This window comes from Scyliorhinus canicula, chromosome 18 (assembly GCF_902713615.1).
Source record: "Scyliorhinus canicula chromosome 18, sScyCan1.1, whole genome shotgun sequence".
Taxonomy (NCBI): Eukaryota; Metazoa; Chordata; class Chondrichthyes; order Carcharhiniformes; family Scyliorhinidae; genus Scyliorhinus; species Scyliorhinus canicula.
Genome location: NC_052163.1, coordinates 126,454,619 through 126,475,431, shown reverse-complemented (window position 1 = coordinate 126,475,431; position 20,813 = coordinate 126,454,619). Strand labels below are relative to the sequence as shown.

The 20,813-nt window shown below is 41.0% G+C and overlaps 1 protein-coding gene across 1 annotated transcript in view; it reads left to right on the top strand.

Annotated features, from left to right (window-relative positions):
* polrmt (polymerase (RNA) mitochondrial (DNA directed)) overlaps positions 1-17,128 on the top strand; it is a 104,049-nt gene extending 86,921 nt beyond the window's left edge. Inside the window, 5 exon segments of the mRNA XM_038777044.1 lie at positions 4,551-4,649; positions 9,434-9,506; positions 11,715-11,828; positions 11,963-12,035; positions 15,982-17,128. Of these exon segments, the coding sequence (XP_038632972.1) occupies positions 4,551-4,649; positions 9,434-9,506; positions 11,715-11,828; positions 11,963-12,035; positions 15,982-16,031 (409 nt within the window). The 3' untranslated portion in view covers positions 16,032-17,128.
* The last annotated feature ends 3,685 nt before the right edge of the window (positions 17,129-20,813 follow it).

Below are 20,813 nucleotides of genomic sequence, written 5' to 3'. Positions count from 1 at the left end.
CTGCTGCCGGGCGGTGCGCCTGAAAGGCCACTGGCTCCGGTTTTTGCACCAGTCAGCGTGGTGCCACCCGCTCCGGCGCAGGGCTAGCCCTCAAAGGTGCAGAGAATACCGCACCTTTGGGGAGGCCCGACCCCCGAGTGGTTGGCGCCACTCCCCTACGCCGGGACACCCCGTCCCGCCGGGTAGGGGAGAATCCCGCCCACGGTGTGCAAAATGAAATATTACAAACTTCAGCGTGAATTTGATATGTTGTTTTGTTTTTACACAATAATTGTGTGGGATTAAATCCGTGCTCATTTTCACCTGATTGTTGGTATCACACAGTTGTCCATCACTAATGCATTCATGAGAGTTTTGTTAAGTTGTCCTCCTTGTCCACCTGAAAGAATGGCACTTTTATTGTGTGCGCATTAAACTATTTTGTGTTCTTTTTTAAACTGCATGGAATTATAAATAATACTAGCATTGAATGAACATTATTATTAGCAAAATCCATGTGGATGAACATAATTCCATAGGGTAATGTTTTGTTAGTTCTTTCACCTTGAGTTCACTCTACCATATAAAGATTGAGAGTTGTTGGTCCATATTGATGTTTAAAGTTAAAACAATAATAAAAGCAGAAAAATAATAAATTTAGTGTCAGTCATTTGAACAAACAAATCAGAAACTGCTGGCTTTTCAGTGATTTTCAATGCTGTGTTTTTCACATATGCAGGGCAAACTTTAAAGCAAAGCAGAGAAAAGGAATGTTGACATACAAACATACCAATTAGGCCACTCGGCTCCCCAACCCTGCTCCGCCATTGAATACGTTCATGGCTGCTCTGAGTGTAACCTCAACCCAACATTCCTGTCTACCTCAGACAATCTTTTACCCCCTTGTAATCAAGAATTTATCTAGCTCACCCTTTTTCAAAGATTCTGCTTCCAATACCTTTGAAGGAAGAGAGTTCTAGAGATCAGTGACCCTCCAAGAATTTCTCCTCATCTCCATCTTAAATGGCACTTATTTTTAAACGGTGACCCTAATTCTAGATTCTCCAACAAGAGAAAATATATCTGCTCCCCATCCAACCTGTCAATACCCCTCAGATTCTAAAAGGTTTCCATCAAGTCCCCTCTTACTATTCAAAACTTTAGTGGATACAAACCTAACCTCTCCAACCTTGCTGCATAAGACAACCCGCCCATTCCTGGTATTAGTCGAGTAAACCTTCTGTGAACTGCTAAGACATTTACATCTTCCCTTGACTAAGGAGACCAATACTGTATGTGTTTCTCCAATTTTCTTATCCCGTGATTCATTTTTGCCAACCGGCCGACCTTCGCGACCCATGCTATGTTCGCTTACCTTTAATGTGAAAGGGGAGCCTGCTTGGTCCTCGTGTCTCTCTTCAAGCAGGTTCAAAGAAGGGGAAGGGCAATGCACATATCGGATGCAGAATTCAGGCAGTTCCTTTGTGTCGTCTTCACCTTCACGAAAACGGAAAATTCAACCTCTCACATGTTGGTCATCGTGAAAGGCAATACCAACAAAATGCCTGTTTTACTCTGCATTAGATACTCCTAGGTGCTGCTACTCCAGAATGCTGACAGCCTACGGGTTTTTACCGTGTTTCTAATGTGCTGTTACAGGTCAGATACAGCAGGGTAGTCTTTTCATTTGGAGTCAGCTCTCAGTTAATAACAGACTCTGGGTCTCAATCTCAAAAGGCATTTTTCACCAGCACTTCTCTTTCAAAATCGGTAACTTTTTGCATTTGCCAGTACTTCCCTGCATATAACACACATAGGCTTTGCATCTTTATTTGCATTAGCACAATTGGCAAAACCATACCTCAATAAATCATCTTTATACTGCTTTGTTCCCAAGTTAAATTTCTTCTTAGGCTATTAATCAAAAGCCCTGGAGCTGTGTACAGAGCTAACACCAGCACTGCTCTGTCTTGCCTTGGATCTTCCTGAGCAGCGGGTTTCTAGCCAAAAGGTACTCTGCCTATTTGTGCCTGGCCATCTCTTTCATGTAACAAAATGATCCATCTTCACAGCTCTCTTGCCTTGCTTGCCAACAGGTAGCGGCTGTTGGGCGCTTCTCCTGCAATTGGGACCACTGCAGGAAAGCCAGGACCAATCACTCTGCGACCCTCCTGACACCTGCCCATGACCCACATTTTGAAAAACCCTCCAATATGCAATACTCCAGATGTGGTCTCACCAATGCCCTGTACAACTGCTGCATAACCTCCCTACTTTTATAATAATTCTCCTTGCAGTAGACAATTACATTCCATTGGCTTTTCTAATTACTTGCTGAACCTGCATACTAGCCTTTTCTGATTCATGCACTGGGATGTCTGGTTCCATCTGCACCTCAGAGCTCTTAAATATCTCTCCTTTTAGATAATAAGGTTTTTTTTCTTCCGGGCAAAATGGACAATTTCACATTTGCCCACATTATACTGTATTTGCCAGATCTTTGCCCACCCACTTAACCTTAGCTTCTTTAACATGTCTTGTTACGCGGCTGTGTTAATTTTTTTAAATAAAAATTTAGAGTACCCAATTCATTTTTTCCAATTAAGGGGCAATTTAGCGTGGCCAATCCACCTACCCTGCACATCTTTGGGTTGTGGGGGCAAAACTGATGCAAACAGGAGGAGAATATGCAAACTCCACACAGATAGTGACCCAGAGCCGGGATCGAACCTTGGCGCCATAAGGCAGCTGTGCTAACCACTGTGCCACCGTGCTGCCCTAAGCGGCTGTGTTAATGAGCAACATTGAATGAAGCAAATAATTTTATTACAGTTCCTGCTATTTTTGTCTTTCATTCTAATGGTTATAACTCAGTCCTATCCTAACTGGCAGGTTGACAGTATCAACCTCAAATAGTTAAATACTCACTATGGTGGGATCTTTACTACATTACTATAATATGTGGTTATGCTTTAAAGAATGACTTGCACTAATATGGGAAAGGCTTTTATTTATAGTGTACTCATTTATTTTTTTACTTGCCAGTCTTGTCCCATGCGTTCGCTATGATTTGCTACTCTTTTCTTCACATCTATCTTGAGTTCATTCCAGTCCTATGATCCCCTAAGCCCTTGGTCTGTTGGTCCCCTGCAGCAGTGAATCAATCTAATATCGCAGTACTGAACACTGTCACCTGTAAACTGCAACCTTTGCTGCCTTCCATTCTCTTTCATCTGAGTAATGAAATCTAAAATGACCTGTTATACTGCATTTCTATGGACATCTTGTCCAGTTTATTTTTTTCAGGCAATTTTTATTCTTTTGACATTTTTTGAAAATATTCTGTGTGTTCCCTAAGCTCAGAGGAGCACATGGTTACTGCATTAGTTTAACATTTCATCTTTAAATTAATTTGTCGAGTTGAAAGTGACGATGCAAAAAAAGTATTGTTAAATGTGGTAATAAGATGACAAAATAAGATGACAGAGAATGTGCCATCTTACAACAATACGCCAGTTTGACATGTAATGCACAATATTTTATTGGGACTATTGATTAATATTGGATGAATAAATCATTCTGTTTTAATTAACCCTGGCCTCTTGAGCATCACTGGTTTGCGCGTTTTCCACCATTGGTGGTCGTGCCTAGACTCTAAGCGTTGGAATTCCCTCACAACACATTTTCTCCTTCACCCATCATCCCATGTGCTCCAATTTTGCTTACTAACCCCCCCTGTGTAGGACCTTATTGAAAGCCTTTTGAAAATCCAAAGACGCCATTGTGACTGGTTCCCCCTTATCTATTCTGCTCGTTACATCCTCCGAAAACTCCCAACAGGTTTGTCAAACATGTTTTCCCAGTCATAAGTACATGTCGGCTCGGCCCAATCCTGCTATTGCTTTCGAAGTGTCCAATAATCCCATTCTTTATAATAGATTCTAGCATTTTCCCTCCTATTAATGTCAGGCTAACAGGTCTGTTTTCTTTCTCCCTCCTTTAAATAGTTACATTTGCTACCTTTCAATCTGCAGGAACCGTTCCCGGAATTGATAGTATTGGAGAGAAACTGTAATGGGCTAGGATCAATCTTGGCTTTGGCAAGTAGGTGATGACTGCATCTTTCTGCAGTTCTAAGGCGTCGAGGTGACTTTTTGGTCTTGCCTACCCTCCCAAACCACAAAGGAAAGGTATCTGGGTTTTGCCAAGACTGAGGGTGAAATAGGTTGGTGGCTCAGTGGTGGAATGGAACAGGGAAATGTTGATAATGGTATGCAATTAATTATGCTATTTAAAAATATTAATTTGTTTGACATGCGCCACGATAAATATTTTGATTTTAAAAGATGCACCCAGGAAGTAACCTTATTATGGATAGAATGTCATAAGCTGACTTTTATTATATTATGGATCATGTGTGATTCTCATTGAATTGTATTGGAAATAATGTTTTGTACTTTGTGTAATCTAAAACCACTATTATATGGAGTATTGATTCACCCGCATGTTCCAAAAGCCCCAGCGGATGGTGCTCCAGAAAACTCTGACCTTGCATTTTCTGTTCACTGCAGACGACCTGACACCGTCAAGCAGAAGAATGCTTTTCCACCAAATTTCATTCATTCTCTTGACTCAACTCACATGATGCTAACGGCACTCTATTGCTACAGGTAAGCTATTGACTGATAGCCATACTGCAATTTGAACCTCATCACAACTAAATGTTTGTCCCCATTATTTTTATTTATTTGTTTTTTTTAATAAATTTCGAATACCCAGTTCTTTTTTTTTCCCAATGAAGGGGCAATTTAGCGTGGCCAATCCACCTATCCTGCACATCTTTGGGTTGTGGGGGTGAGACTCACGCAGTCAAGGGGAGAATGTGCAAACTCCACACATAGTGATTCAGGGCCCGGATCTAACCCGGGTCCTCAGCACTGCGAGGCAGCAGTGCTAACCACTGCACCACCGTGCTGCCCGTTATTTTTATTTTTAAGGTTATAAATAATCACTGACAAAATATATTGTTCCTTAGGATGTTGTGCTTTATTTATGGTGGCAGCATGGTAGCACAGTGGTTAGCACTGTCGCTTCACAGCTCCAGGGTCCCAGGTTCGACTCCCGGCTTGGGTCAGTGTCTGTGTGGAGTCTGCACGTTCTCCCCGTGCCTGCGTGGGTTTCCTCCGGGTGCTCCGGTTTCCTCCCACAATCCCGAAAGATGTGCTATTAGGTAATTTGGACATTCTGAATTTCCCTCGGTGTACCCAAACAGGTGCCGGAGCGTAACGACGAGGGCCTTTTCACAGTAACTTCATTACAGTGTCAATGTAAGCCTATTTGTGACAATAAAGATTATTATTATTACATGCTTTCTTTACATGATACTTTCTTTAAAGTAGCCTTTAAATCATGCTTTTGGATCATTAAGTTCCTAAATTTTCAAAATCTATGCATTTTTTACTACATCTCCTTTAATTATCTACTGCTGTGATAATTTATACTTCAGTTTGTTCCTGTTCTTAGCCAAGTACAAGCAAAATGTTAAAACAGGTATAAGCGATCTAGTTACATAATTGTTTCACCAATTCTATTGTGTCTTCCTAGATTTGTGTTTAAGGTGCTAAATTAGTAATTTAGTGGCAACAGTGCCAACATGGAAAATAGTTAAAATATTTATTAAATATTTGAGACCCTTTCTTTGTTCTCCATTATAATAAACTTGGCCCATTTTGGTCCAAAGAGGTCAACACATAAAATTGTTAGGAACTCTCAGTCATGTTCCCTCAGAAGAATTTTGTATACGCAGCAGATCTTAACTTGCATCAAATTATTTTTAAAACTCGCTGTAAAAGTCAAGTATATAAAACCTTATTGAGGGCGAATTGATCAGTGATTGGGACAGCAGCAAGGGGTTGGAAATCAGATGGATGATAGTGGCTATGCTTCTCCCCAATGCAATGCTTTCCCCTCCCATTCCTGCTGGTAAGATAAGCATGCAATAAATTAGATTTGTTTCACAATCAACAGGATGGTTCTATAGCCGATGAATGTTCGATCTAAGATTCTGGCACGCAGTAGTGAGATTAGATGAGCTCAGAGAGCAAACTGAAAATTATTTTCTGACGTAATTTTTCCAACCAACTTGTTCCCAGGGCATTTTTATAAAATAACCACTGACACCTGTTCATGATATCATTTCTCAATGGGTGATTGCTTGGAAACAATTTCGTAATGTATTCAAATCTGTACTAATTTGCTTTTTCCTTCCACCAGACCATCTCAATTAGCATGCGCCGGATGTTTATGTACAGTCATGTTTAATACTTTAAAAAGTACTTTGCTCCTTTAATTGTCTTATTACTTTGAAGTATGTATGCTATAAGTACAGTTTTCAAGCTCTCTGAAGAATACCTCAGCACTTCTAGTAGCAAAAAGGTATTACTGAGATTTTGAAAGGCTCGTGTTTAATCTTTCAACAAAGTAAAATTACCTTGTACGTGACTACACTTGTGAACAGATAAAGCTGCATTATATTTGCTTTTATTTTCCTTGACATTAGTCACTCATATTGTGGAACTCAAGGGTGTTTTCAGGCATTTTGAATTTACTTCATTGCAGCGTTGAAATGAAGAGTGGCTCAAAAGACTCTTTTATCAGGCACATCGAGCTGATTGTAGATCTCGTAGACCAGCTAGCCCCCCCTAGAAATGCTATTTCCTGCGGAAAAGAAAACAAAAATGGAGAAAAAAAAACTTAGGATAATTCACAAAAGATCCACAAACAAACTCTTGGAGTTCCTGGTTGCCTATGACTCATTGCAGTCTCAACTGATTAGAAATTTAACCCATATAATTGGAACTATTCCACTTTCAGAATCCTGTTAGGTTGCCTTCTAAAGGACTATGCAGGGCACGTAACTCGGCATGTTGTTCCAGAGGATGGTTACCATCAGCAAGCAAAAATGTTTTCTGATGTCGAACCTAATTATTTGCCCACATATTTTATAGGCACGGCCCCTGCGGCTTTATTCCTTATCCGTTTCAAATAACCTGTATCCCATTCCCTTAACTATTTCGAAGAAAAACTTTGCTGTCCCTTCTAAACCTGCCTTGTGTAAAATAAATGGTCTTACCTCGTGCAGCTGTGCCTCATAAGTAAGACCTGCAAGACTTGGTATGACTCTAGTCAACCTCGTGTTTATATATTTTCATTATATATCCTCACATATTTATCGTATGTTCTATGTTTTCATGGATGGAGTGATCTGTTTGGACTGTACGCAGAACAATATTTTTCACTGTACCTCGGTACACATGACAATAAATCTATAAAGTCAGCTTCGGGCACATGAGAGTCTTGTATAGTTTTAGATCGGGTCAGATCCATGTGTTTGTACATCAAGTCATTTCATACTATCAATCATATCATCTATTCATATAATGACAAGCTATTGTGAGATTTCAAATAAAGGAAATTGAGATTATATTTGTGCATGTAGTTGGGTAATGTTGGTGGTGGTTTGGTCCATTCTGGACCAGCTATTTCTGATACATTATTTTGTAAGCTTTTAATATTTTTAAGTCTAATGCAGTATTTTAATGTTTTGTTTTTGTTTTTTTATTAAACTGAAACTTTTTTATAATTAATGTTTTTTATTGGATTTTTGAACAAAGTATATTCACCGTTACGTACACAGGATAAGAAACATATATATATATACACATATATAGAAGAGTAGGGCACACCCAAACATACCAAAGAAAAGAAAATAGTAAAAAAAAACAATAAAAAATAAAATAGAATAATTGGTAGGGTATTGTGCACCAGCTCAACAGCAGCAACTCTGTACACCTGGCAAAATAATTTACAACACATAAGTAGGCGACTGTTTGCGGGGGGGGGGGGGGGGGGGGGGGGGGGTGGAGACTGGGGAGTTAAATATACACTCGAGTGCTGGAGAATTAATTATAGTGGGCAATACTTGAATGGGTTTGGTGTTTGTCGCTTGCTTCTCCCGGACGGATCTCGCTGCCGTCTCGCGCACACCTCCACTTCTGCCATTCTTCCCGTCTTTCCCCCCCCCCCCTGTGGTTCGCCTTTCTTTCCTCTTAGGTTTAGCTGTCCGTCCGTCCCCCCTTGACTGGAAAGTGATAGCGACTGTGCAACCTGGGCATTTAGTACACCTAACGCAGCTGTTGCAAAGGAAAGTCCACTTGATTAAAGTGTTAATGTAAGCCTACTTGTGACAGTTAAGATTTTTTTTTAAATTAAATATTTTATATGGACGACATGGTGGCACAGTGGTTAGCACTGCTGCCTCATGGCGCCGGGTCACTGTCCGTGTGGAGTTTGCACATTCTCCCCGTGTCTGCGTGGGTTTCATCCCCACAACCCAAGATGATGTGCAGGGGAGGTGGATTGGCCATGCTAAATTGCCCCTTAATTGGAAAAGAAAGAATTGGGTAATAACAAATGTTATTTAAAAACATTTTAGGAATGACAGCTTCGTACTCACTGACTCCACTGCCAAAGTTGTTAATGTTCATAATATGGCTGAAGTCAGGTTGGTTTTACATAACCCTCCTTACACAAAAGAATAAGTAAGGAGTGAGGATGTAAACATCTGGCAGTAAAAGAAAAAGGCAAGACTTAAGTTTTCATGAGGAAGGTAGCTAAACTCAGATGCTCCTCGGAGAGGATCACAGGGCAGGAGCATGGTGACTGGCAATGGAGTGGTCATGAAGCACTAATCTAAAGTAGAATGGACAGTGCAGACAAGGATAATCGTTTGAATATGGGGGAGCACAAGGGCCTAAATATATTGATCTTGAAGCAAATTCACTGGAACAGACAGTGGCGTTTGAGTTAGAATGATAGAGTACAGAAGGAGGCCACTCAGCCAATCATCTGCAACAACCCTTGGAAAGAGCACCCTACCTAGGCCCACACCTCCACCCTATCTCTGTAACGTAGACAATTTGTCACACAAAATCCACCTCACCTGCACATCTTTGGACCGTGGGAGGAAACTGGGGCACCCGGGGGAAACCCCCACAAACGGGGAGAAACTGCAAACTCCACACAGTCACCCAAGGCCAAATCGAACCTGGGTCCCTAGAGCTGTGATGCAGCAGTGCTAACCACTGTACCACCATGCCATTGGAGATATAGTGGAGATATTAGGAGAACTGAGGGGGAAGAAGTGGGCTGTGGGAGTTTACAATATCAAAGTTTTTGAAATGTGAGCAGAAGGCTGATGAGAGAATTCTTGAGGTGCTGATTTAGGGTGAAGAAGGGGTAGGAATGTAAAGTTTTAGAGACTAAAGTATGCTTTAGTCATAAAGCATGGTAACAAACTAAATGTATATAGAAAGGTGATGGAATTTAATACTGGATTTATCCTAAATCATTGCAGCAATTGGAAGATTTTATTGCTGTAACTTTGTCTTTTCAGTGCTGGGATAACATTTGTCTCTGTCCATGACTGCTTCTGGACACACGCATATACAGTCGATATCATGAATAAGGTAGATATTCTCTTCTACGTTATTTCTTCTTATTATTGAATAGTACGCAGTAGGATGTTGCATGAGAAAAAAACTTTTCACAGTAATTGTTTCCATAAATTTTATATGATGTATACTTTGTGAGAATGGATGCCTTGGGTACTTAATTTTTCTATATTGGTTTTGCAACGTCTTAAGTGTTCTCTCCAGGATTGCCTGCAAATTTCTTAACTTTTATTAGCAACATAATCATAGAATACCATTTGCAGAATGAGTTGTTATCCCAATGAATGCATCAGCATAAGAGTTTTGTGGGTTCTGGGCACAGAGGAAATAAGACCATAAGATGTAGGTGCAGAATGAGACCATATTTGGTCCATCGAGTCTGCTCCGCCATTCAACGAAACCAAGACTGATTTTTATGATACTCCTCAACTCCACTTTCCCGCCTTATCACCATAACCCTTGATTACCTTACTGTTAAAAATCTGTGTTTCTAAGCTTCGAACATACTTAACGACCCAGCCGCTACAGCCCTCTGCGTTAACGAATTCCACAGATTCATTACCCTCGGAGAGAAGAAATTCCTCCTCATCTTGGTCTTAAATGGGCCACCCCTTACTCTGAGATTATGTCCTCTGCTCCTGGACTCTCCTACATCAGTCAGCATCTCCCCTGTCAAGCCCCCTGGGAATCCTATATGTCTCAATATGGTCGCCTCTCATTCTTCTAAACTCCAATGAATACCAGGCTCAACCTACTCAACCCTCTCTTCATAACATACCTGGATCAACGTATGAACCTCCTCTGGGCTGCCTCCAATTCCATTGTATCTTTCCTTAGATAAGGGGACCAAAACGGTTCACAGCATTCCAGGTTTGGTCTAACTAGAACCGTGTAAAGTTTTAGCAAAACTTCACTGTTTTGGAGGCAGACATCCCAGGTGCAAAAACCCATACATGTGTCATCACCAACCTGAGAGCATGGAAATCTTTGGGAATAGTGTGTGGCAGTGGAGTGGGAGCAAAAATTGTATACTGAAATGTAAAGTCAAAATAATTGAAAACTTCTGAGTCGCCCACCTTTACTGATGAAAGTCAGGATGAGCTGATTTTTTTTATTTTCTCCGTAATTGAAACAACCAGATGCAAACAGTCTTGTACTTCAAATGTTCAAATGAAAATATACAAGCCTTTATTCTGACCTTAACAAAAGACAAATAAATAATTTTGCCTTATCAGCTGAATGGAAATACTGACTAAAGTAGTGAGATACAGCATTCAGTTAATGCACTTGTTTAACACAAATTATAATTTTAATACTAATTATGCTAATTATTAATGCTAATTATACGAATAATTTTAACACTAATTATGTTTTTCAAGTGGTGTCAAATATATTTTTTAAATGATTGTTAGGATGCCGTGATAATGTATATATCAGAACCAGGTGGACATTTGTAACATATGATGCTGAGCTAGCAGACAGTAATAAGAAATGCTCATCTGTTAGTGACAGATGCCTAAGCTGTACTTGTTGGAACTCTGAAAGTCCCTGTCCACCTTCACATTGCTGTTCACTTTTAAAACATGCCCAAGAGCCATTTATTCCATCTCCTAATTCATGCATTGTAGCTTGTTGTATGTTCTTTTATCTCTTTATCTGCCTATTCATCCCCATTTCTGTAAAATGCCATGGCCTGCTTTCCACATTAAAGCTGCTGTATACATACAAATTGGTGTTGTGAGTTAGATCAATGACCTGATAGCCTTCTTACATAAGTGCTTCTGTGTTGATAAGCTGCTGAAAATCAGTGCAAAGCTGTCAGTATCGCAGGACTACTGTACAGTATGCATTAAACAGTGCAATGCTTTTAATTAGCCCTTCATTTGTAAATTTCAAGATTTAATGTGAAATCAGTAAATTGAGTCTGACTTTTCTACCTAGCTGTGAGACTTGTGAAAGCACCTTTTCAAGACATTGTCTTATCCTAGGGAATGTGCTGTTTAAGTGTCGTGATCAATGGAATGATTGCCCTGAATAAATGATTTACAGGTAACCTTGAAATGCAGTTCAGTAAAACTAGCCTTTGTCTGTCTTACAATGGACCTATATGTTATTGTTATTGATGCATTGGTCCTCATCGATGCTTCCTAGCCCAATCTCATTTAACCTGTGAGGTGACAATCTGCATGTTTTCTGAACAAAATATTGTACATGTGTTTGGAGGTTTGCCCCTGTGAACAGTTTGTAGTTCTTGCACAGCAACCCATTCTTCAAGATCTTTCCAAATTTCTCGTAAAACAAATATCGCTTAACATTCGGAGTATTGCTCTCTTCACAGTCAATCAAAACATCATAATCTGATTAAAGATGGCTTTTCCAGCAATCAGAAACATGAATTAAAATGCTTGCTGTGTCTGCCCTTTTCTGTTAACATTCAAACCGGATTCAGCTAAATATTTCTGTCTTTGCAGTGCTGACGAAAAAGCAAAAAGCTTCAGGACTACAAAAAACTGACTGCGAGCGCTTCTAAAGTACTGGAGACAGGTACTGAACAAAACTACTTTAGGATGAAGAAGAAAATTAAGTCAGGCGTTAGATTAGAAGGGCATATCTACACGGAGTCAAATTAATCTATGTACTCTTTATATAAAGTGCTGGGGTTTTTTAGAGTACTTTTTTTTGAAAGGGACACTATATATTGAAGTATAATAGAATAGAGCGTTCTGAGAGGTAACTGGATAAAAAAGATTGAGTTAAATATCTTTTTAAAAACTGTGTAATAACTGCTTAATCATAGTTTCTTGATGAGCATTAAGTATGATTATTTGTCTTAATCATATTCAACCAGGTACGCCATTTTTTGATGGGATTGATTTTATAGAGTCAGAGGTTTAACCTTGAAACAGGCCTTCGGCCCCAACTGTCCTGCGTCCCAATTGCCTGCATTTGGCCATAACCCTGAAACATAATTATAACCCATAACCATAATTCTGAAAAATGTAGCAGTTACTTCTTCGTTGCTCCCACACCCTTTCCTGTGGGCACTGATCCCTCTCCTGCATCGTATGTAAGTAGTTATTATTTATGTTAGAAAACTGGACAGTGTGGTTGCATGCAGTTTTCCATGGAAATTGCCACAGCCGAATCCAAACCTGCCCTCATTCAACACATGCACGGTCTCTTCCAGCAGGGTGCAGCTGTAGATTGAGAGTGGGGAATGTGCAATGACATCTGGGTGTACTTGTACACCAGGCGCTGAAAGTAATCTTGCAGGTGCAGCATGCGGTAAAGAAGGCAAATAATATGTTGGCTTTCATAGAGAGAGGATTTGAGTACAGGAGCAGGGATGTCTTGCTGCAATTATACAGGGCCTTGGTGAGACCACACCTGGAATATTATGTGCAGTTTTGGTTTTCTTATCTGAGGAAAGATATTCTTGCTGTAGAGAGAGTAGAGTGAAGGTTTGCAAGACTGATTCCTGAGATGGCAGGACTGACGTATGAAGAGAGACTAGACAGGGTAGATGAAGGAAGGATGTTCTGATGGCGGGGGAGTCCAGAACCAGAGGTCACAGTCGAAGAATACGGGCTGGACCATTTAGGACAGAGGTGAGAAGAAATTTCTTCATCCAGAGAGTGGTGAGCCTGTAGAATTCACTACCACAGAAAGGTTGAGGCCAAAACATTGTATGTTTTCAAGGAGTTTGATATAGCTCTTGGGGCTAAAGGGATCAAAGGATATAAGGGGAAGGCGGGAGCAGGTTACTGAATTGGATGATCAGTCATTATAATGAATGGCAGCGCAGGCGTAAAGGGCCAAATGACCTCATGCACCTATTTTCTATGTGTACTGGAGCCCTGGCCACTTTTTCCCCCTTCCAAAACCGGGCAGCTACCACAAGCTGTGGTGCCTACCATCATTCTGGGTAAGATCAGTTGACACAACACTACACACGGAGTGTGCATGAATCTTGCTGGATAAACTTGCTAAGAAGGGCCCCACACTTGCCTTCTGTTTGCAGATAATTGTTATGTCACCACAAGAATCTGGCTCAATAGCCAGTCAAGTGCTCCAGTTAGCATTCCCTTTGCAACTCTCAGTCAAAAAATGTGAATATGTCTCCTTCAAAAATATGAAAGAGTATTTTAATGAGCTGAATGAAGACATCTGGTAATTTTCTGTGTTGTCTACAGTTTATTCCCAGAGAACAAAGTAGTAAATGGTCATTGTTGAAGCAATATTTCACTGATGAATCCTAGCTTATCCTATGCAAACTGCTGCATAAAAATGGCAAGTAACGGAGGGCCGGTGTAATGAAAGTGCAATTTGCACAGGTTTATCCAGTACCTTTCCTCACCTTGCTGGATGGATTGTCACGGTTAAGATCACAATCCACCCACACTTCAAAAAAAATTTAGACCCAGAGATATTTGTGCTGAAAACGTGATGTGGAAGATAAGATGCCAGTGAGGCTGGATCCTCCGAGATCGGGGTTCTCCGAATAACCCCCTCCCCCATTCCAATCACTGTAAAAGGAGCCCCCGTTCAATCGCAGGCAAGGAACCTCCCCAATCACTGGCATTGACCCCCTCCCCCACAAGTGAGCATTTGCCAAACCTCTCCTCCCCCCGACCCTCATGGTCTCCCTTTCAGGCTCCTCTTCCCTCACCCCCTCAGTACTCCGTTTATACCTGCCCTGGTTGACACTGCCCCTGACACCTTGGCAGTAGCAACCTGGCCAGGATGCCAGGAGGCAGCACTCCGAACACCTGGCCTTTCAGGGAAGGACTTCAAAACAAAGAAACAGCCTCTTTATTAAAAACTATGGTTAGAAATACCGGCTGCTCTTTCTAGGAAGGACTTGAGAACAAAGAAACACACTCTTTGAAAAATTTTGGTTCAAAACAACAACTCTTTTCAGAAGCATTTCAGAATAACAAAACTAGCTTCTATGAAAAACTGCAGTTAGAAACCACCTGATCGAAAGAGGAAGCACTTCAGAGTTAATGGAATGTGAAGAACTATAAAAATGAATACAGCTACTCCGCCTTTGTAATAGCCTGGATCTGTCAATCAAAAGGCTTGTAAAAGGCAAAGGATAATTAATTTGAATGTAAACAATGCAATTCAAAGCTTTTAGGCTTCTCAGTAAGCTCAGAGGCTTGAAAATGTAAAAGGGGAATGAAATTTAACGTGAGAAAAGTATTTCAAAGTTTACCAACACATCAAAGGGAAGACCTTTACCTTCATTTGCATCTGACAGATCATGGATATTGACAGGCTGGGAGATACATCAAAGGTTTGAAGGCTACAGAGAAAAGACTTTCAACTTCATCTGAGTTCAAAGATTTTCAATGCTACAGAGGGAAGACTCGCCACACAACCCCCATCCCGGGAAAGAGCCCCCAGCTGAGGCACTCCAACCCAAGCCCCTGACCCCCATCTCCCCTGAAGGACCCCGCTCAACACCCTGAAATAAATGTAGAGGGGTACTCAGCCACTGGGCTCAATGTAGCCGGAGAATCACCCCCTCTGTATCCTAGTTTTTGGATCTGCTTTTGGGAGGTTGGGTGGATAGGAAGAGGGAGAACCCATTGTGACCTTCACCTCCAGCTGAGATTCTGAAATTCAAGGTCAGGAACAGCACCTCAGCTTGGAGAACCATGCCTGTATCAAAACTTGAAAAATCATTCATAAAAGACCATCAGTGACTGACCATGGCTCATTTTCAGCTTTGTTTTCCACTAAATCTGGATATTAAAATCCTTTGAAAATGTGAGATTCGACATCAGTGACACTTCTGAATCAATAGTACTTTCCTTGAGGAAGAAATAACTGTACTCGTCACCAAATTTCATAAATTGAGAAAAGGCTATTGTTTAGAGATGACCGTTCAAGTAATGATCCATAGAATCCTACAGTGCGAAGGAGGCCTTTCAGCCCATCAATTCTGCACCGACACTGCAAAAGCATGCCCTACCCCCTAGGCCCACTCCCCCGCCCTATCCCCGTAACCCCATGCATTGATCACGGTCAATCCACCTAACCTGCACATCTTTGGACTGTGGGAGGAAGCCAGAGCACCCGGAGGAAACCCACGCAGACACGTGGAGAACATGCAAACTCCACACAGACCCCAAGGCCGGAATCAAACTGAGGCAGTAGTGCTAACCACTATGCCACCGCGCCGACCACTGTCAGTTCATTAAAATTACTAAGTCTCAATATGCAGCATTTAATCTTTAATCCACATTTAAAAAACTTTATTCAAAGCTTTCGCATATTCTATTCATGAAACATTAACTATTAAAAGTTTGGAATGTGTATTCATGTTGCATGTTTGAATTGTTTTAGAAATGTTTCCTGAAATGGATGAATGAAAGTTTAATGAATGATATGAAAAATGTGAATTTTCCATTTCCAATTTGCATCAGTTCAGCCTTCCTGACCCACTCGGTGTGCAGGACTGATAGTTTGTGTTTTCTTTCAGGTGAATTTGATCTGGAGAAGGTAAAAGAATCTACCTATTTCTTCAGCTGAAGATGTCAGAATGCTGGGATGATCGAAGAATGTCTGCCTCTTGAATCCAGCAGAATTCCCCAGCTGTTCACTGGACACACGGCGGACCTATGCTGGGGAAGGAAATTATTGTTTCCGTGAAATTTTGTACAGCGGACCTGTATAAATCATTGCACACTTACGATATGATCAGTGAAAACTTGAGATAAACTACCACAGTCAATATTCAACTCCATTTCTGCCTGAGGATCAAGTGCTTTGCATGGTCAAAGTAACACCATCATCCTAGAGGAATTAAATGAAAACTTGTTTCTAATTATGTATGCCTATGTAAACTGGAAAAAGCAACCAAGAACATTCAACTATTTTTTTCAGTTTCTATTTCAGTTTTCAGTCATCCTTTCACAAGGGTTTCCTTTCTACGGAGCTCCAGTTCTGCAAATGTTTGTTCTCAGGGCCACGGGACACAGGATCTTGTGTGAAACGGAAGGTCGCAGCAATGAATTGAATACCTGAACAGCCGCACTGTCCTTCCCACCTCAAAGTTGTTGCTTCGCACTAAATGCAATCCCATCTCGATTTTAATTTGAGACATATAGATGCAAGCATTTTCCAAAAGTAAACTGTTTCTAATCAATCTCCAATCTATTTTTAGCAACCATTCTTGCCTTTTAAAGGCCAGGACCAGCTCATTGTGACAGTTACCACGACCTTAATAACATAGTTGTAAGTCAGCAACTCTGATGAGTGAAAAGTGACAGTAAGTGGAAGAAAATCCCTACAGCGGAATAATTGGGGTTTTGGACAGGACTTTGCCTCCACTTTCTAGCTTGCTGTTTTTTATTCATTTCAGGACAACGGTCCTTATTATTGAAACCTCATTCCGCTGGCATCCTACGTTACGTTGGGATTTCTTTTGGTACCAAAATATGATGAATACAGCTTTCACTTCTCTACAAATTTAGTGAAAACCTGTTGTGACCCCATGTCTGAAAACTAAGAGGAATTGAGGAATTTCATTTTGCCTGTTACTTGAATGATTCACTTTGTTGAGCTGTATGGAATTTGTCTGATTACAGAAAATTGTTATTTATAATAAATAATTGCAATCAGAAAAATGGCGAATAACAATCCTGTATTGTTTAATTAAAATTTCTCCATAGGTTTATGCTGGTCAGATGGTGAATATCCTGAAATGTCACTGCTGGTTCACAGAATCTCTACAGTGCAGAAGGAGTCAATTCAGCCCATCGGGTTTGCACCAACCCCCTGAAAGAGCATCCATCCAAGGTCACTCCCCCGCCTTATCCCAATAATCCTTAATCTAACCTAAGCATCTTTATTTTGGATGCTAGGGGGCAATTTAGCGTGGCCGATCCACCCAACCTGCACATCTTTGGACTGTGGGGGGAAACCGGAGCACCCAGAGGAAACTCAACAGACACTGGGAGAACGTGCAGCCTCCGCAATCACCCGAGGCCAGAATCGAACCCGGGTCACTGGCGCTGTGAGGCAGCAGCGCTTGCCACTGTGCCGCCCTGTAAAAAATTAAAATTGCAGAAACATTTTGCCGATGCATCAGTCGGAGAAAACTGTTTGGCTTTGAGCTTTCCTGAATACTTTGTCCTTGTTTGACTGTTAGAATGAGCATTCTGAATCTCTGTAAATGGAGGCCTTCTTCATTATGGTTATATTTGAATGTGGATTGACCATTGCTGCTGAATGACTTTTCAGAAAGAAAATGTGTCAAATGCCCTTAGTTGATGGAAAATATTACATTGTCAGACCGCTTTATACAGGTTAAAATATTATCCAAAATTTTATTATCAATTAAGATGTATGGAATTAGAAACACAAGCAAAAGTCTAAATAGCTCAACATTTTATTTTGGGTAATTGGAGTCAATGCAGAAGGGGGTTAGTAAACCCTTTAAGAAAGTTGCCTTTTTGCAACTTACCGTGGAATAATCCCTTTGAATTAATAAACTAAGCCTCCTCCTAGTTCCTGGCACAAGGCCACAAGTTTGAAATACACCTTTTGGGAAAAGATGTACTCTACAGAATGTAAGAATTGGAATCATGAACAATGTAATATAATCTCTATTAGCGTCACAAGTAGGGTTACATTAACACTGCAATGAAGTTACTGTGAAAATCCCCTAGTCACCACACTCCGGTGCCTGTTCAGGCACACTGACGGAGAATTCAGAATGTCCAATTCATCGAACCCAGGTCCCTGGTGCTGTGAAGCAACAGTGCTAACCACTGTGCTACCATGCCGTCCTTGTTATCTACTTACAATGTATGAGTGTGTGGCAGAATGGCAAAGATTAGCCAGAGTTTGCTGAGAAAATACTAAGTTTAATATGCGATAATTATTAATAGATTACAATTACAGCAAAGTGTGGCAAAGAGACAAACGGAGAGTTGCAAATCATCACAATTTATGCAGACGGCAGAAACAGGAGCTCGCCATCAACCTTCTCAAGAGTTCTAAGAAATTTCTTGCAAGTTCACTGTCAAAACAAATTAAACTCGGGCAGCACGGTGGGGCAGTGGTAGCACTGCAGTTTCACGGTGCCGAGGTCCCAGGTTCGATCCCGGCTCTGGGTCACTGTCCGTGTGGAGTTTGCACATTCTCCTCGTGTTTGCGTGAGTTTCGCCCCCACAACCCAAAGATGGCAAGGTAGATGGATTGACATGCTAAATTGCCCCTTAATTGGAAAAAAATTAATTGGTACTCTAAATTTATATTAAAAAACAAATTAAACTCGCTTGAGAAAGTTGAGTTGGTACTTCATGAGTTAAGGATCCTTAATGACTAGATGTATGTTCTTGCAATGTTGCTGAACCTTCGTGGAACAGAAAGGGAACAATTGAAACAAAAGTTTATTCCAGAAAGTAGCAACTTGTTCTTCGAGGTGATCAAAGTTTCATGTTTTAAATTTTTTCCCCTCAATTTAATCTTTTTTTAAAAAAAGACCCTCACTCAATCATAATTTTACAAAACACAATTGCAACAAGAGATCGGCGGTATAATAAGAAATTGCATGGGAGTAACCAATTTAAGAAGAGTCCGATAACTGTTGCTATGTTTCCAACAGACAATGGCATATCTCTCAGTTATTGCGGAACCTTCTTTTGGTCATTTTCAGCAAAAAGCCTCACAATTGAGTAGTTTGGCAACTAATTGGAAACAAGGTTATTTGGCAGCACGGTAGCATTGTGGATAGCACAATTGCTTCACAGCTCCAGGCAGGGTCCCAGGTTCGATTCCGGCTTGGGTCACTGTCTGTGCGGAGTCTGCACATCCTCCCTGTGTCTCCGTGGGCTTCCTCCGGGTGCTCCGGTTTCCTCCCACAGTCCAAAGACGTGCAGGGTAGGTGGATGGCCATGATAAATTACCCTTAGTGTTGGGTGGGGTTACTGGGTTATGGGGATAGGGTGATTGTGTTGACCTTGGGTAGAGTGCTCTTTCCAAGAGCCGGTGCAGACTCGATGGGCCGAATGGCCTCCTGCACTGTAAATTCTAAATCTAAATCATGTCTTTATTTTCACTAGCTATTGGCTAATCATGAAATTTCAATCGGCAATGTCTATGGCATCCCCTTAGCCTCACATGACATATGCAATATGAAGCAGAGAGTTTGGGATCCAGAGCTACTGCCTCGTCACAATCCGAGCAACATATCCTTGTATATTTCTCTGTATGTGCTTATCCAGCTTCCCCTTCCATGCGAGTGGTGAACAGGGAAGAAGCAGCCAGAATGACAGAGGGGAATCTTTGTTGGGATAATGAGGCCTATGCTCCCTCACTGCCTGAATTTTCTCTTAATCTTCAACCCAGCCCCACCCATTCCAGGCAGGATATCTGAGGGAAATTCTCTTGTCCATGTCTCGCTGGGACTAACCAAAGCCAATTTTTAATGTGTTTTAATGTGTCGACTTGAAATCACGGAAAAATTATGCAAGGATTTTTTTCTCCAGGGCCCAGGACTAAGCTCTGCTTTCATCACAATCAGCTAATGTTGAAGGGAATAAGGATTAGATTTAGAATGTGTCCAGAACACCAACTGGTTCAACTTTAAACCACCTAAACTTGGCATTGTCACCTCTCGCCTTTCCATATTATGATGCAGCACAGGCAGGGGACCTTTATTGCTGAAGAAACCGTCACATTACATACATTGGATTTTGTAGCAGCCTCACCTGTTAGGAAGCTTGCCCACAGTAATCTATTTGATTTTCCATATTATTCTCAGGTTTGTTTTGTGAAGCAGGTCCTCCAGCATCCAGACATTATCCAGGAGAGGTGGTGGCTGGTTTTTTTTGTTGGTTGATATCCCCAGGGTAGTTTCTGGTCTCTTGAATTCTGCGGTGTGAGTGGCAATGACTGAATTGCTTTTAAAGATATGCCATTGGATAATTGTAGAAAACCACCGCTCAAGCATCTCTACCAGTGAATTAATCTGAAATTTTGTTTGAACGGGGACTGTTATAGCTATCAACAGGTCGATTATGTCGTTACGCATGAGATTTGCTCAAGAAATTCATTACTATACAGGATGTAATGCAGGGATCAATATCAAATGTCCAAATGTTTTGCCTGACAAATGTAACAAGCTATTTTTATTCAAAATATGGTGTTAGAAGGATAAGAAATGATCTGACGAGGTATATAAAGTGATAAAAGGGAGAAATCTAGAACGAGAGATCACAGATATAGATTGAGAGGCGGTAGATTTAGAACTGAGATGAGGAGGAACTACTCGCAGAGGGTGGTAAATTTGTGAAACTCATTGCC